Below are 18048 nucleotides of genomic sequence, written 5' to 3'. Positions count from 1 at the left end.
GTATTAAGTGTTTTGTTGTCCCAACAGCAGAAGCCTCATTGAGCTAAATTGGTTTCACTACATTATCTATTGGATTAGCAAACCAGTTTAAAACTGATGTGAGAGCTTTTATTTTAACTGGGATAAATGCTTTCATTTTTACCCAGAAACAGGACAGACATTTCTGGTTTTTAACCTCCTCGTAGTGCTGTCACTATTAATGCCAGTATTACCTTCAAACAAATGCAATATCTTGCTCTTCTTTATCTTTCATCTTGTGCTTTCTGATATTTTTCAGCCTCATGAGGCAGTGATAGCTATTTTTTCAATCAGGACAGCAGCGTGCATAAGTGGCCCCCAGAAAGCTCTCATGAACACTCAGTGGTGCTTCCTCTTCTGTTGTCAAGGCCAAAGGAGAGTTTTGCAAACCCTTGGGCACTGAAAAGGCAGGATGTCATTATGGGCTGAAATCTCTAGGGTCATTCTGATTTTCCTTCTAATGCATTTTATCTTCCAGTTCAATAGTTGGAATGCCTATTTTGTCCGTTTATAGAAGCTCCAATTTCTGTATATCTACATTTTATTAACACTTCACATTTAGAATGATTACATTAACACATATCCCACTCTTTTTCTCACAGACACGCCAGTCCATAGAGCAGTACTATAAATTGCTGAAAGGAACACAAATGCTTTCAGGTGCAGCACAGAAAAAGTGCCTTCTCATCTGTCACATACTTTTTTTTATAGCACTAGTACAACCCATCCAAAGTCAGCATTCAACTGACATCAAATCTGGCTTATTTCATTTTATTAAGGGCATCATGAAATTAGAATTGAATAGGAAATTGTCTTTACATGTTAATAGGTCTAAAGGAGTGATGTCTGGGGATTTTTAAATATGACAATTTCAATTAAAAAAAAAAAAAAGTGAAGCACACACAAAAGTATAGAAGATTCAAATTTATGCCAAACTCTAATCAATTCACCATATTCCTGTACTGAAATGTCTCCTCAAAAGTTTGAATGGCATGTGATTTTTCAGTTTCTGGCTCTGGAAACCAATTTAAGAAAATCTCCCTCTTGTTGATGGAGGTGTTTTGTCTTGTGCTACTCATGCAAGTGCAGCAACAGCAGCTGAAACTCCTGTTCTCCCCTCAGATCCCCATGTTTCAGGAATGGACACATTGCCATATGTGTGCTCACAAGGCGCTTCTCCAGCTCCCTGCAACCTTCTGAGATATTTTTTGCCTTTTATTTATGCTTCTGTCTACATCACTGTAGGTAGTCTGACATTCTGCCTTTGGGGTTTTTTGAGGAGATTGCTGCCACCTTTTACTTTGATCAGTCACGCTGAGTTGTGCACCTTGAAGATCTGCAGTCAAACTAGAGAAAAAATTCACTGAATAAATCTTCTAGAGCAGTCAGCAGGACATGCAGCCTGTGACTGTCTCCCAGATGGAGAAGCAACTAATTTTGTCCAATAACCCCATGTGATCAGTCAGTTGGCTGCAGTGTAAGGAGTTATGTCAGGTGCACAATTACAAACTATTACTGCTGAAGTAATTAGATCAGACATTGCCTTTATAATATCTGCAGCCACCTTCTTGCTAATTACTTTCAATAACCAGCCACTACACACTAGAGGGACTAGGGCCATGCTTCCTTCTCTGCTCTTTAATAACTTTAATTCTAAAATCATGGATTATTTTCTTATGATTTGCACTCCTCAGGAAGTTGCTGTGAATATTCTTCCAGCTGGATTTAGTCAATAATTTCTCTCTTAGCAGAAGTAACTGACATTGACAGGCTACATAATAAACCATTAGCTGGAGAAAACAGTGGGATTCAAAAAGTCTGGATTCTGCTTTCCCATCAGAAGTTAATCTGATTTTAAACTAAAGATTATTTCTGATTTTTGCAAGTGTAACAGAGAAGGCAGCAGCACTGTGGTTTTTCTAAAGGATGTAGTATTTTTGTGGTGATGGATCATGGAAAAAGCAACAACTTAGGAAGGAAAAGGCGTAGTAAAGTCATGCTTCTGCTGCTTTTATTCCACTCTGCATTAAATCATTATATAGAGCAGTAGGATTTACTCAGAAGAAGGCAGAAGAGGTTGTGTTTCCTTGGAGAGAAAGTGATTATGACCAAAAACACACTTAGAAAAAAATATAGTGTATTTCTGAAATGCAACATTCCATCAGCATCAGGAACAAACAATAAGAAAAACAAATTAGAAAGAGGAGAAGCAGGAGGGAAATAAAAAAGCTTGGTTACCTGAATATATTGAAAGAGATGCAGATTTTCATTCACTTTCTGGGTAAGGTGACATTTGAGTGATACTTGGCCTTAATTCAGTATGTCAGCCTCAGAAGCTATGGTAAATAGTACCATGAAAGTACCCATTGGATGCACTTACCTAGCTGGAGGATAGGAGTTTTTATTTCTCCTGAAGGGCTTTTCTTCTATAAAATTCAAAGATATAGGAAAGAAATCAGCAGTTTTTCAGACGATGCAGTGGGAGGTCTTGACTGAGATTCCCCAGCAGTTCAGTGGTGACATGTGGGAGCAGAAGCCAGTTTGTCTCAGTCCAGGGTCAGGTTGGTGAGGACTTGGTGGAACAATCACAGCTAAATGTCACTTGGAGTTTTCCAGCACTCTGTTGGCTGATAGCTTTTCCATGATCACAGAAATTAAAGACTGAGGAATCTAAGACCTACAGTGGAGGATATTTTCTATTACAGCCCAGATCATTATTTTTTCTTCAAAGCATTCTCTTACTTCTCTGATACTGAACAAATCTTATTCTAATTTATAAATCAGTGCTAAAATGTTTTATCTTTCAGTGCTGGTCATATGAAATCGAACTAAATCACAGCTGAGTTAAGGCAGGGGGAATGTGCACATGCTCCACCGGGATCAAATCCTCCTTTCACACTTATTGCAATTACGAATTTGTCAGCCACACATTCAAGAGCCCCATCCTAAATGCCAGCAAAGCTCTTCTCTCACCTACAGCCTCTGCCTTAGTCTCTCTCCATGTTCCTTTCCATTGCAGCTTTCAGCCTCTTGCTTTGCTTCCTTCTTTCCCTCTTTCTCATTTCACCTTTTCTTTTGTAGCATTCTCTATTTTTAAAACAACCTCTCACTTTCAAGCCAACAATATCCTGAAAATAAATTGCCCTTTCGTAGTGTCTTACATTAGCTTCCTACATTAACAATATTTCAGTTGTTTTAATCCATATTCCAATATACTTATTGTGAAGATTTTAGAGAATAATTGTGAAATTAGTTTGTTGTGAGTACTGTGTTCACTTGCTGAGCTCACTGAGATTATTTACAGAACAAAGTGTTATTTTGCATGAGTTGGGTGAGAGATCTAGTCCCGAATTAAGCAGAGTGTATGAGGAACCATGAATTTCACTGTTGAATAATGGAAGTGAAGAGGCCTAAGAGATTAGGTCAGCCTCTGAATAAAAACAGCAAAAATATCCAAAGTAATGGAATAACTTAAAAGCAGTTATGAAATTTTTTTGCTTCCCTCAGCTATTTAGAGACAGATTCAAAAAGGATATTTTCAGAGGCACACATGGTAGATTTTCAGTGAAAATTAACAGAACAAATTCCAAAGTCATTCTTGCAAATGGAGTCTGACTTCATTATCAAGCACCTTTCAAATTTTTCCCAATCTAACACAGGAAGCCTAAGCTTTATCTATTTTGAGGCCTATTAAAAGAATAAACATTTCTGTGCTTAAGTGTTTAAGCTTTCATTAGCTCAGATCTGAAATGTAATAGAGTCATTATTAACAATTCAGTAGAATTTTATGTAGTATATTTTATTTCATGCTGTGACTAAGAGCATTGAAATTTTTCAATACTTTATCCAAGACAAATCATATTTTAAGAAAAAAACCTCCACTCCCCTCTATTCCCTTTTACTTTATTCATGAGATTTTTCTGATTAAAAACTCCAGCTTTAGCACTACTGTTAAACCTAGACCGGCCCACAGATGCAGAAAACCACTCTTGCAGAAATGAGGAATGAGCTCTTTCATTACAAATAAGAAGGAAATTATCTGAGTGTTGAAAAGCCAAATCTTCATTATTGATCAACCTTGAAGTGGAAGAAAACCATGGTCATTCAAGATTTAAACTTTTGCTACAAATATGTACATATGAAAAGATGTCTCATGGTATTACAGGAAAGGAAGAGCTGGAATTGTTTGGCAGAGTGCAGTCCTATGTATCAAATCAGGTCAGCAATAAATTGCTGCTTTAAGTAGGAATTCATAGCAGGACCTTCTTGACTTTGGAAGTGTTTGAGCTCGTTGGAAAATCCTTTGAGAAGAGGCGCCTCAATTCAGTTTCAGTTAGGGCTTTTTAGCCTGTGGGTATTGTTAGGTTTGTAGGTCTTGGGAAGAATTTTCCTTTTTTTGTTGTCTTTACATTGTATATGCAACCCAGTATATAACATTGACTGCTGCAAAGGCTGCTGGGAACACGGCTCTGGCGTAAATGTCAATGGTGTCAGCATCAATGGGCTTAAAGAGGGACTTCAGGCCAGTCTTTTTGTCCAGTTTCATTCCCTGCTGCTGTTTTGTTTCTCCAGTTTCTATTTCTATTGTGCCATATGATCCAGGCAGGCTTCTGGGAATTCGGTGCTGCCTGTTGGAAATGGCCAGTTCCTGGCTCACACCAGCTATGGAGAGGGAAAACAGAACTATGGCATTCTTCACATTGATCTGCAAAGGAAAGAGGAGAATAATGGCAATTTATAGGGCAAGGACGGTGTCATTTATCCAAGCTATCCATGGCACCAGCATGGTGAAACACCCCTGGAATCCATATGCGGTGAATGGGATTTAACCCCTGCTTTGGCAGAACTCATGGAAGACTCTGTGCTACCACATAAAATTCTGGTTATGGCTTTACACGTTCTGAATTGCTGAGGCACCAAGGAGAACATTCTCAAAGCCTTTCTTAGGAAGAATTTGTAGTAAAAGGTCATGAAGCAGGATGATTGCTTTGGCAACGTTATTCCCAGTATCACACTTACTGACCTCTGCACTCTGCCTTCTCGCCTTTATCTTGTTCTTCTGCTTTTTCATGTAGTCAGCATTGAAATGTGCAAAGGCGTATTCCACCAGTGCAGCAAAGACAAACACGTAGCAGATCCAGAAGTAAACGTCCAGTGCCTTGATGGCAGAGGCTCGTGGGAGTGAGGATCGGGCACTGACCATCAGAGTGGTCATTGTAAGAACAGTGGTGATACCTGCAGGGTAGCATGAGAGAGAAATAGATGCACTACTATACATAAATATATGTATTAATATGAGGCTGAGGATTATTTTCACAGTAAAAGCCCCTTAATACTACGGCTTCTGATTTTCAAAACAGGGAAACTTTAAAGAAACTGCATTTGTATGACTAAGGCAGATTTGAACAAGATATCCTTGGTTTTGTCCTAGATCAGGAGAAACAAAACCCAAAGAATTAACTCTCAAAGACTTTTACATCTGGACTAGCAACACTTAGTCAGACCAACAGACCCACAAGCTCCAGGAACATTTTTTTATCACTATCCCAGGTCCTTCAAATAACTTCTTTCATTTCTTTCACAGTCATTACTGCTTTTAACCCTCCCTAAGTGGTTATTTGCTATTCCTTCCTGAGGCATCTGCTCTGATAACAGGACAGAAATTAAACCAGGAGAGAAATCTTTCAAAGGACCCTCCCTTCTGCAAATGTAAACACACTGGTCATAAATGCACCCTAACGAGGATTATCAGAGAGCACAATTCCCACTGGAGCACTCCCCTCCCCGTGAGCCCCCAAGCCATCTGTTTTACCTAGTGACACCCTGGCAGGCACAGCTGACTGGCTGATCCAGAAGGACACCCACGACATGGCCACCAGCAGGATGGAAGGGACATAAGACTGGATGATGTAAACTCCTCGGTTTCGCCGAAGGTGGAAGTGGAGACTGAGCCTGGGAAACTGACCTGCTGGAAAAGAGAGCAGGCAGAAGAGATTCAGTTAGATTGATGTTAAAAATGACATTTCCTGTAATAGACAGAGCTACCTTCTGCACAAGGGTCACAAAAAGCTTTTCTGAATGCTGATCTATTGATGCTTCATAAACCCTGCACGAGGTACTGCAGCTTTCATCAGCTAAGAATAGGTCAAATGATTTGTCTCAGGTCATATCAATGCCAGATCTGAAAATAAAATCATGAGTCTTCTCAAATAACAGTATTGCTTCAAAATGTGTACTGTCTTATCATCTGCTGTAGAAAGTCCTCCAGATACTAAATTTAGATTTTTTAAAAGGCCAAGTTAATTTCAAACTCAAAAAAGAGCTTAGAGGAGATGTGCAGCATAAATGAGAATCTGAATACATGAAAGAGGATGAAAAATCAGCAGGAAAGAAATGACTCCAATCTTGTACAAACATTGCAGTAAGCCCGGTGATAGACATACACACCACTGACTTCTACGGGGTAGAATTAGACTGATCTGACTGTACGTCATAAGCTCCACAACATCAGGCCTAATGGAAATTTTTCTTGATCTGAAGTTGCAAATTAGGTCAAGAAAATGTGAGCTATACCTCAAGTGCTTTTTATCAAGTGCTGTCTGGCCATTCCACGCAGTATTTTGTCAAGCAGAGAGAGCTAAAGGATCGAACATGCTACGGTGCCTACTTAGAGGCTCAGCAAAGAATGGCACTTCTTACAAGTGGAAGATGAAGGAAACTCTTATCAGAAACCTGGCAAGTTCTTAAATTAGTTACTTAAGAAGAAGGATTTTCTATTATAGATAGAAGAGTTTTCTCTCTGCAGGAAAAAGTCAAATACTATCCCTGAATTGAAGAAAGATTCTGTTACCAGATTTGAAGTTCATAATTTCTGTTGTGAACTGGTAATTGGTAATTGTGAATTGAGCAAGCTGCAGCTTATCCAGCCCATGGATCTCCTCCTGGTTTTCTGACCAGTGGTAGACAATGTCCTCTGAAGAGTAGCCATCTGCCAAAAGAAAGCTGAATAAACACAAAGTTCAAGGGAGAGATGCAGAGCTTAGAGAATTCATGGTAGAAGTTCTCTAATTTCTCTGCTATGTTGATTTCCACCAGACACGTTGCAAACATGCTGAGATTCAATCTGGGTAATTCCCTCTGCTTTGGAGAGGTGCAGGGCACCAGGGCCGTAGCAGAAAGGGGGGATATGAATGATAGGATTTATGGACTATGCAAACCCACAGGAAATCAATCTTTTCTAGCTTTGCTGTTCATTGACAACTTGCCACTAAAGCATCCATTTGTTTCAAGAGACTTTATTTCTGTTTGTTTCACTGAAATGAAAACCCTCAAATTCAATTAAAACCTTCAATCCCCACCTAAACTCCCTGCAGAACTCACTAGGAGAGGGAATGAATTGCTGGGGCACTGTCTGCTGCCTCTGCATTTGGTGATTATGTAAGTAAAACTGTAGATTGCTATTTTTGACAGGATAAGATGGTATTGTGGTTAACAGCCTAGAAAACAAAGTCAGTGACAAAAAAGAAAACTAGAAACTTGCATCAACAGGCCAAGGGACCTACTCAGGATCTGCTATCCCCAGATCTCTGCAACCCTCAGGACCTGTAGGCTCCTTGATCTAAAAACCAAATTCATTTTCCCTGACTGGGTGGTCCCTGCTTGTGTCAGTGGTGATTTTCATTCAGAAGTATTAATGTTCATGGGAATTACATGCTGATCATAGATTAAATACAAGTTGGATAAAATATAAATCCATTCTTCACCCTCCTTTGTGAGTATTAAGCCCATCCATGCAGTATTCTGATAGATTTCTGTGTAACAGATACACGAATGCCAAGGCAAGTTAAAGAGCTATGTGAAGGTTAGTCACAATGGCATTCATTAAAAGCAGGGAATTCTTTCTTTTTCCTATTTTCTCATAAATTAAAAATAGCACATCTCATTTTGCCTGTGGGCTTTTCCACTTGTTCTCACTGGATTTGAAACAAATCTCAGTAATGCCAGTGACTGTCACAACTGCACAGGGTTTCACATGAAGCACAAAGTTCCAGACATTTTTCAGCAGGACTGTACATTGTTCATCATCCCTAAATCAAATCCTAGAGATTTGGATTGGACTGGGGTTGAACTGGTATTGAAAAGTCCAACAGTCTAATGCTCAACACAGGGAATGAAGAGATTTCTGCTCACTCTAAACCCCAAGGCACCCCTTACATTCCACTGACTAAAGCAGAATCATCCCAGTCAAGTGCAGCTATCTCAGTATCTTGTATGCAGGCTTTACACAAAACACAGAGGCACTCAACCCTTACAGCTCTCCAAATCCAACATGCATTCCTGCTCATCCATTGGGTACTTGGAAAGGTCCATGTCACAGGCCACTGTTGAGGTAATCCTGTTTGGAGCAACATGAACACCAGTTACATACATTCAGACAAAGCCTTTTCCTCAGAACTCAAAAGACTGAGTGGAGAACTTTGAAACCTTAATACTAACAAAGGAAACTGCTTTCAAAGTCCTGCTGGCTGCTGCCTGAGTCTGTGGGAAACCCAGAGGCTGAGGGAATTGAAAAAAGGTCAAATGACTCGTCTAACGTCAGAGGATCCTGCAGCTACTGACAATAATAAAAAGGAATTTTCTGATTCAAGCTCCTCCCTTTCACTGTCCCCAAGATCACTACAAATACCTTAAGGGGGACTTTGGATTACACTTTCAAAGGTGCACATTCATTATTTTTCAGAACATTACACAATTAACTGTCAGTATAGTTACTGAGTTCCAGCCACAGCCCTCTTCCAAAGTGAGAAATGCTATTTTGTCTGTGTGAAAGATAGGGAGGCTGAGCCTTAATCAGGCTCACAGTTCCCTTGGAAAATAGTGAGAGAGTGGAGAACAGAATCTTTTCTCTGTATTCAGCACCTCCTTGCCTAGTGACAAAAGCCATGAGAGGCTTCTCTCCCATTGAGGGCATTCTGGACATGATCAGTGACTGTGCAGTGCAAAATGTGTTAGTGCTGCCAAAGAGACCTTCCTGACTTCTCATAAAGAAAAGGATAGGGGGATAGGAGCTTTTCTTCAATCTTTAACTAGTAACTATTTCAGGAAATCCTCCTAAGAATGCTGAGTGATTATAGAACGTTCAAAAAGCTAACACACAACAGAGAACACTTGTACTGTTTGTCACTCACCTGATGCTGTATAAAATGACTCCATCTGGCTGGAGCCTGATAAGTTTGTTTTCCACAGTCACATCATGGAACCAGGCAGATTTGGCATTGACTATGAAAGTATCTGGCAACCAGAGCTTGTCCACAAACCTGCTGTCCAAGCCCAGAGTTTCATTGGTGTGGTTGTAAGACAGACGATCGTCTCTCCAGCTCTGGTGCAAAAATACTGTCATGGTGTATTCCTGTGACAAGAGAAATCCTAATTAAGAAGTGATGCTGACAATGATCATGTCTTGGAACGTAGCCAAAAAATCAACCTCTTAGCCTAGAAATATATTATTTGCTTTCAATTCAAATACATATTTTTATACTTAGTCAGCCAGGGAGCTGCCCAGGCATTTGTATTTTGGTCATATGCTCCTACTATGGATAAGCACAAGATGTAAAAAAAGTGATTCAATATCAATGTTATGCACAACACATTGCAAGAGTTGCATAGGTCTTGATGAAGAAAATCAGTTTACACAGCTCAACAAATACAGCTTCTGGTTTTGAACCTTCATTTTTTAAAAGCAAAACTAAAATATCTGATACTGTACCATGTTCACTTCTGAGATGTGGTCAATGCTGGCTACTTCGATTGCCAGAGCAACATTAACGGGAGGACCTGAGAAAAAACGTTTTAATTGGGTGATTTATATCATCATAGTACCCACAAAAGTATCAATGACCCCAGACTGTTAATTCTTTAATCAGTTCACTGAAGTGCTTTCCATTATAAAGTACATTCTTAGAGCAAGAGTTTTAAATCTTTTACCATTTGTGTCCTCAATTTCCAACAGCACATCTCACTTGAGTGATAAGAGACACAAGATAAAATCACAACAGAAAAATCATAGACTCCTTTCTGGAAATCACATTATCAAGTTTAAGACAGTATGACTTCAAGCAGATGCAGAAATTATCACCATTTAATGAAATACAAAATTCCTTCAACTTAGATGTCAACAATTTAAGAACTGTATCAGAAGCCTGTGTTGCTGTTGAGCAGTCTGTCTCTTGTCAAAATCAAGCAAAATGTTGATTGTTATTTTTTTCCAGCATCCAAGTAAAAGATAGTCACAACTTCTTAATTATTTAAAGTATGAATTTCACATAAACATCAGAAGGATTGTAAGAACCAAAGATACATTATTCACTCTCCAAGTCTCACCTCCAATCCCAGGCCTGAAATTTCGTGCGTACCCTTTCATCAAATCATCCAGGTTGGGCAACCAGGAGATTTCAATGTTGGAACCTATGTAATCTCCGATGTCACTCATAGCTCTGGGTAAAGAGAATAAGTATCTTAAAATTTCCCATGTTTACAAACAGAAGAATGACAGCAAATGGAAGTTATTGACTTATTTTACACCAGAGACCACCTACAGTAGAATCAGCTATACTGGAGATTTTTATAGGTAGGAAAATCATTTCACTATTTCCGTTTAAATCAAAACAAATTTCAGGCAATACTGTGGCATCTTTAAGTACAAGCACATACTTTTTAAAGTTTCTTTCTTTCTAAAAAAAGTAGGGAGAATAGATTTAGAAACAGAAAAAGCATGAGGGAAACGAAGATACTTTGTATACTGCCTAAAATGCATCTGTGAACCCTGAAATGCAGCTGTGACAGCTTCTTACTATGAAACAGCTGAGATCAAGAAGGCTGGTGCATTGTCAAATGTGACAGGAAAACAGGAAAAACTGCACATCTGGAATTTGGATAGCAAGCAGCAGGTTTTGGTTGGGAGAAGATGTGTTGCTGTGGGATTTGTGCTCATGGCACAGCCCCTCCCAGCAATCAGGCTCCCTCTCTCAGGTGCCTCTTCTTGCCAGGCCAGTGATGCTCCTTGAAGACTTCAGCCCAGGGTCTGGTTGCCATTTGCCAGCCCCTCAGTCCTGGCACAAGCAATGATGTGGATATTTCACCATCTCTTACAAACAAAGGCAAGGTTGTGTTGTCTTCATTATCTGTTAAACCTGGCAGGCTCCAGTTGAAGATCTGTGCCTGCTCACTTCTTTCCTCTCACTGCACTGTGAGTGACAGGGCAGGAAGAGATAAATGAGGGGCTGGGACCATGTCTGACACCACCCTTTGCAAAAAGAAGACTTGCCAGTGGTTTGAGAAGGGCCTGTGACTGAATGCAAGTACTGGATCAAAGCTGCCTAAGCACTGGTTTAGCATCTTCCACTGAGCCCAGCTATAAATGTGCCATTTGAGAGGTACCTATGACTTGTAACATAATAGAAATGGTTGAATATCCATGGAAGGCTGCAAACACATTCTGTCTTGGTACTTACATAACTTTCTTAGAGTGTTCATGTGACATTGACCCACATAAAGCACATGGTTTTTCTCTCCAAAATATGCCAGCCTGGGCATTCAGCTCAGCATGAGCAGTTATTGCCAGCACAGGAACAGAGTATTCTGCAATAACCAACTCTTCTCACAGGAGACTGGAAGAAAAACCTTTGATTGTCCTGGTCTTAAAATTCTTGTCTGGACTCAATTATATAAGGAAGGAGTTCTGGGATTACAATGTGTAAATGTAAGTTTTGAGCAGCACAGACACTGAAATCTTCCATTAGCAGAGCTGTCAAAGCTTCTGCAACCTCCCAGCATAGGGACACTGCTCCAAGTGCAACTTCGTTAGTTCCCAGCAAAATGTGATGTTAAACTGCATTTATAAGATTTCCTTGCCATGAGCACACTGTTGTATGTTCATCTCAAATTACTATCCCAGCTATTTCTCAGGTCACTCTGTCTCTTCTGAGGAAGTATCTTGGAACACTCCAAGATGTGTTTTCAGCTACATAAATTGGAATAACATAATTGATTTAGACAAGGGCTTTGAAGATTTATAACAGATGTCGACAGAGGTTTTTTTCCTTCTTTATTGGGTCTCATCAGCTATAACAACACTTCTTTCTATCAGACTGCTGGTCTTTCAGTCATCCAACCATCATAATTTACTTCAATGAAATGATAACTTTATAATAAGTTTGTTTAAAAACATACTTATTTGCAATTCACAAGTCCCAGACATAGATATGGAAAGGTGTTTCTAATCAGTAAAATGCCAGAGGTCCTTTTATATGTAAAGAATGGTACTCTATCTCTTTTCCTAATTAAATAGCTACAATACACTTGAATGAATAGATCTGCTGAAAATCTCTTTGACTTCTCAATAGAAGGTGATGCTTTTCATCCTCTGTTGCTAAAGCAGCAAGCAAGTTCAGTAAAATGTTTTGAAAACAGAATTCAAGTCAGAAGGTGACAGCACTGTAGTGATGTATCCCATGTGCTGATCATGTTTTGACAAAGCACTTGGAGTTCAGCTGTTCTGTGTCAGGATTCTATTTTAATGGCATTAAGGAAAGCCGTGGAGCTCAAAGGAAGTTAAAATGATGAGAGTTGGGTTAAAGAATGAGAGCTATAGCCTGCCATGTGTTTTAAGCAGATTACAATCTAGAGGGAGTTTTACTTAAATATCCATGACACAATTAAAATAAATCTTGTTTCTATTATTAATAAAGCCTTAGGGTCAGATCATCAGTGTAACAAATATGCCGGAGTTAGTAGAGCTATATGCACTTAATACCAGGGGGGTTATTAAAATATTTCAGCTGAAATAATTTTATGGCTTGTGGCATGTGGTGAAAACTCCTTTGAGTCATTCCTCTAGACGTCTACACATCACATCCAGTGCTTTAAAGTTACAAGAAGAATGGTGGGAGAATTTCCTTCATCCTTGATAAGCAGTTGGGATTATATATGGCCTAAAATATTATTCATTATTGTACCTGAAAAAGGAAGACCAGCATAGAAAAGATGCATTGGAAGGGATTAACTTTTCATAGTGTGAGAAGTAAGGATGAAAAGAAAGGCAACTATTATTAGTTGATTCAGCAACTTCACTTCCCAGTGTAAGCTGCTGTAAAGCTTATTTCAGTAAGAGAAAGGACTCTGTAAAATCAAGATATCGATTTGCCAAATCCAAGGAGTAAAAGAGCTCCTGAAAATTTCTCTTCAGTTTGCACCAAAGCAGTGTGGAGGTCCTCACTGGCTGAATGGCAACAATCCTGGGGACTTCTATCCCTCTGGAAGTCACTCCCAAAGGTAAAGCTGAAGAAGATGATCCACACTCTGACTCTGTACAATTCATTTCAAGCAGGTATTTTTGAGAATATATTTGCATCTGTCCATACCTGGAGCATTGGGAGAACTTCAGCTGAGCTCATTGAAAATAGATACTGCTGTCTAAACCATGAAATCAATAGTGAGTTCTCCTGCATAGACAAAGGGAAAGGAAATCCCCACTGATAAACTGCACAAACCTGTGGAGTTGCCCTCTCCCTAATATTGACACAGGTTAGGGAAAGCAATTCCAAGCAATGAATGTCACATGACAGAGCAAAGAAATGTCTCTTTCAGAGCTATGCACTAGCAGTTCCAGAATGAAAAGTACACATATCCCAAAATCCTCCCTATCCAAGCTGACACTTCCCTCCCAGCTGCTGCAGGACCAGGACATCCTACTAATGTGGAGTGATCTGGGGGAGAAACATCAAACAACTTGGACAGCACATCTTTAAAGGGCTTGTCAGAAAAGTGAGGCATTAGCCTGTCTTTGCTCCCTTCCAGAACACTGCTTGAAAACACTTGCTAAGAAGTTTATCAATATTACTAGAAACTATCTGGTATTTAAATCACACCAAAGTGAGAGGCAATCTGTAAGTTCCATGTGAATGAGAGCACAACAGCGGCTGAGCAAGGGATATTATTAGCAATTTCATTTTTGCCCTGCAATGCCAAAATCTCCAGGATCAGTGCAAAAAAGCTCAGAATCTTTAAGTCAGTGGCCAGTGGGACACTGATTTGAGGCTACACTGGTCAGGAGAGCGCACTGATCTTCTGAAAAATTCACAGAGCAGCAAGGTGATGAAAATCATCTTCTGCTTCTTCTTTAGATCTGCTAACCTGATTCTCTTGGGGATCGTAACGTTGTTGTTATATGAATCTTTTAACCTGGTGGATGGAAGAAACAGTTTGACTGGAGGACTGCGATCAGTATATTTCATTTTGATAAGCATTTGGGACAGATGTCCCAGATGTCATCACCACTGAAGAAAACTTTTTCTTGGGAAAAAGACAGGGAATATCCTGCAAGGTCAGTGAACAATCTGACCTCTGCCAAACTCCAGGATTATCCAGAGCAGTATGTATATCCTTCCCATCTGCCATTCCTGACTCTAAGGGAAGCTCACTGTAAATATGTTTTGTATTTTGAAATGTAATTGAAAAAGCATTAGGCTTAATTCATGGCAACCTTTAGAACATCAAAGCCTCTCTGGCAGTTTTAAGCTACAGAAAATGGACCACTCTTTGCATACATTCACGTGTTAAAGCTGCTCTGTTTCCACGAATAGAAGTAAAAGGCTTAGGGAGATACACAGCAGAATGACAATTAAATGCAGGAGTATAAAAGTCACTGCACAGAGCCGAAACTTAAATATTAAATATACACCTATTCTAATTAGAGAATTCAAATCTCTTGCAGTGAGAAATTACAAAGCATAGGCATGTACCCCAAAACTCCTTTCAGAAGTGCTCTTTCCCCACTTAAATGAAGAAATATTTCCCCAAACATCTTTCTGCAGATGATCTCATTCACTGTGGCACATTTATTTTTGCAGCATCCATAGCACCTCAAACCCTGATAAAATAGTGGAAGCCACAGTCTTTGTCCTGAAGACCTTTCAATCATTTGAATGCCAAATTCCTTGCCAGTAATCACTGTCTTGAGCAGACCAAAACCCACTATTTAAAAAAAAAAATATTTACCTGACAAAAATGTGCTGACTTAGCTTGAATTTGGCTCATTCACTTCAGATGAATAACACACATGACAGAGAAATTGCTTTACACACAGCTGAAGCACCCCAGAAGGGTATTCAGAAATGCTCTGAGGAAGCAGCCTGCATACATCCCCCACTTCCCCCCTCTGACAAACCATAACATTATTTTCACTGCTTTTGGGAAGTCTTTTGTCTCTTTTGTCTTACTAGTGAATTTCAAAATCACCAAAACATTCTTCCTTTTTGGAATATGGGGTTTTTTTTTCAATATACAGTGCTCAGAACTCAGGAGCAGAGAATTTAAGGGTATTGGATGGCCTCTATCATCAAAATTCTGAATCACACTGCATTTAGAAAACAAAATCAGGGATTTAAGATGAAGCCATTGGCAGTTTTTCCCATTAATATGCTGCTATTCATAAAAGCATCTCAAACATCTCGTACCAAAAATATTTTTACTAATGCAAGGATAAAATTTCATTTTAGTTCTGTTCAACTGATCCAAAGTACACATGCAAGCAAGGCTACTCCCTTTTTACAAGATTAAACTTGTCCTGCCATAGCCACTCTAAATCCTGAATCCAAACAGAGAAGCTCTCCTTGACCATGGAATGTCTCACACTTTGAAATATTTGGAAGACTACAATCTGAACAATTGGAATTTAAGAAGTTAGAATTTCCCTTGCCTGAGTCTGCCACGAGTGGATGTATTCCTACCAAACAATTCATCACTATTGTGTAACTGAAGAAAGGAAGTCAATTAGGGAATTAATAATAAAATAAATAACGTATCCAACAAACACATATCCTGGCAGTTGCTGTGCCTAGGAGCAAACCTTGGAGACAGAGGCAGAGAAGACTGACTTTCCTCAAAATTCTCTCTTTTTTTGGTCTTACATACTCAAACATCACTTTTCAACCCCCAGCTTCAATGGTAGCCCAGTTGCAGAGGGAAAAACAGGATCATTGAAATGATGGGCAAGATCTTGGTGTCCTTAGGTAATAAGCAGTATTTCCTCTGCCTTCCCTGTAACACTGGATTGCTTCAGAGTCTGAGGATGTCAGGATCTGACCCTGGATAACAGATTCAAGGTCACAGGATAAATCATTCTGTCAATCCTGACTAAGTGCAGTTGACTTGACACTTTCTCTGAGCAAGATTTTTTTTCTTTGCCAGTGAAAAAAATCAGATCTCCCTGATTAATTCCAAAACGTGGAACAATGTTGTTTTACTATAGTTCCCACTTTGCCTCTTCCACTCCTCTGAAGCTATTAAGGATGTCTATGAAGCAGAAGACATAGGACCCCCTTTAATGCCACAACCACCCCTGCTCTGGGGGGTGTAGGCATGTTTTTACATGCAGCAAGTTCTTTTTTACTCCCCCCTCTATTTTCATTGCGTAATCATGGCAAGCTTTCTCCACATCCAGCCTCCAGATCTGGAGAGAATAAGAATATACCGAGACCGTCGCTGGTTGCCTAGCTAACACCTTCGGAGGGAATGTGACTGAGAGCTGCAAATATACATCTTTCTTTAAAATTTATTATTTTAAAAAATGGTTTGCATTCTCCAATTTTTTTTTCCCCCTAAGATCTCTGACAGTCTTTTCCTGCTAACCTAAGTTCAGGAGACTTAATGAACTCATTAGAAAGGGATGGTTGTATTTTGGGGTTTTAATGGCACATATGGAGGCCCTGAGCAAAGCTATTCAGCTCATACCCCACTGGTTGTGCTGGGGTTTATGGAAGAGTTTTCATGTTCAAGCAGGCCCCTACCGAGCTGCTGGAGGGGCTGAGGCTGATCTGGGATATTGCAGAGCCTTACAAAAAGTGATTGTCCCCAGTTTAGAGTAAGTGCCCTCAGGAAAAAGCTTCTAGGAGCATGGTGTTAAAAACACAGCCCTTGACTAAGCCAAAAAACTGCTGCTCAACTGGCAGAAGTGCATTTTCAGCTAGGGAATGAAGAAAGAAAAAACTGAAACAGATGAGGCACATTAAGGAAACTCTTCAGTCAAGGGCCCTTTTTCTCCTGAACACTCACTCAAAGCAGTCATGGCCCGTAAGTGCAGAAAGCATCCCTGGGCAAAAGTGGGAGCCAGCCAGAGCTGGCATCACTCACTCCAGCTACCCCGAGAGGACGGCTGCCTGAGGCCAGTCTAAGAAAGAATGATAAGATGTTTTCTTACCTGATACACCTGTGCTGTTGGGTGCACAGTAGAACCAAGGCAGGAAAAACCCAGGTAAGAAATTCCATTTTACTCCCATTTATTAGACAGCAGCGACCAAAACCCAGGTTCCCCGGCTCTCCTGGCAGCTCCAAAGCTCCAGTGGCTTTGCCATTCTTGCCTGCTGCGCTAAGTTGAGGCTGAGTTTAAAGCGATGGATGGTTGCTCAGCAGCAGCAGCCCCCACAATCTCCACAGTGCCCGGGAGCCATGCAGGCAGCCCGGCACGGGAGCAGGGAGCAGGGCAGCTCTCCTCTCTTCTCCTCTCTTCTCCTTCCCTCTCCTCTCCTCTGCGGGTGGCTCAGTCCCGCCCGGCTCCGCTGCCCTGCTCCCGCATCCCTCCCCTGCCGCGGGCTCTTCCTCCGGCCGCTCTGCCCGCCTGCGAGGCTGCTTGCCGAAAATAACCTCCAAAAGGATAGATTAATCCCACGGAGCGGGGTGGGAGCAACTCAAAGTGCTCCGGAGCCACTAATGTCCTGCGCGCATCGTGCCGGGGAGGAGCTGCAGCCCGAGGCCAGGGCAGGGGCGGCCGGTCGCGGGGCGCTCGGGGGCGCGGAGCCGCTGTGCCCGCTCCGCACGGGGCATGTGAACCGCAGGCACCGCCGCCGCCGCCCCCCGCCGCCCCCCCGAGCTCCCGGCAAATCCCGGCGGCGCCCGGGCACCGCAGCTGCAGCCCGGCTGCCGGCATCGCTCCGAGCGCGCCGGCGATGGGAAATGCGCGCCGTGGCCAGGGAAATG

The 18048-nt window shown here is 40.9% G+C and overlaps 1 protein-coding gene across 2 annotated transcripts; it reads right to left on the bottom strand.

Moving 5' to 3' along the window:
* Nucleotides 1-3796: 3796 nt before the first annotated feature.
* GABRD (gamma-aminobutyric acid type A receptor subunit delta) lies at nucleotides 3797-17906 on the bottom strand. 2 transcript variants are annotated; one of them, XM_021529865.3, is made up of 9 exons: nucleotides 17273-17906; nucleotides 10399-10511; nucleotides 9785-9852; nucleotides 9207-9427; nucleotides 8331-8413; nucleotides 6869-7006; nucleotides 5831-5983; nucleotides 5042-5253; nucleotides 3797-4723 (listed from the first exon to the last, which is right to left on the bottom strand). In XM_021529865.3, the coding sequence occupies exons 1-9, from the start codon at nucleotides 17338-17340 to the stop codon at nucleotides 4424-4426; spliced, it is 1356 nt and encodes a 451-aa protein (XP_021385540.1). In that variant the 5' UTR covers nucleotides 17341-17906; the 3' UTR covers nucleotides 3797-4423. The 2 variants fall into 2 exon arrangements, with proteins under 2 accessions (XP_021385540.1, XP_021385539.1); XM_021529864.3 differs by having other exon boundaries at nucleotides 5831-5986; nucleotides 17273-17904.
* Nucleotides 17907-18048: the final 142 nt, after the last annotated feature.

The sequence above is a fragment of the Lonchura striata genome, chromosome 24 (genome assembly GCF_046129695.1).
Source record: "Lonchura striata isolate bLonStr1 chromosome 24, bLonStr1.mat, whole genome shotgun sequence".
In the NCBI taxonomy this organism is placed as follows: domain Eukaryota; kingdom Metazoa; phylum Chordata; class Aves; order Passeriformes; family Estrildidae; genus Lonchura; species Lonchura striata.
This window is presented reverse-complemented; position numbering and strand designations above follow the sequence as displayed.

What these genes read in the sequence shown, in the direction of transcription:
- GABRD (XM_021529864.3), bottom strand. Translation starts at nt 17,340, where the DNA reads ATGGAATTTCTTACCTGGGTTTTTCCTGCCTTGGTTCTACTGTGCACC. An exon ending in CAACAGCACAGGTGTATCAG is followed by an intron (nt 10,512 to 17,272) that starts GTAAGAAAACAT and finishes CTCTTTACCCAG; the next exon opens with AGCTATGAGTGACATCGGAG. An exon ending in GTCATTTTATACAGCATCAG is followed by an intron (nt 8,414 to 9,206) that starts GTGAGTGACAAA and finishes TGCTCCAAACAG; the next exon opens with GATTACCTCAACAGTGGCCT.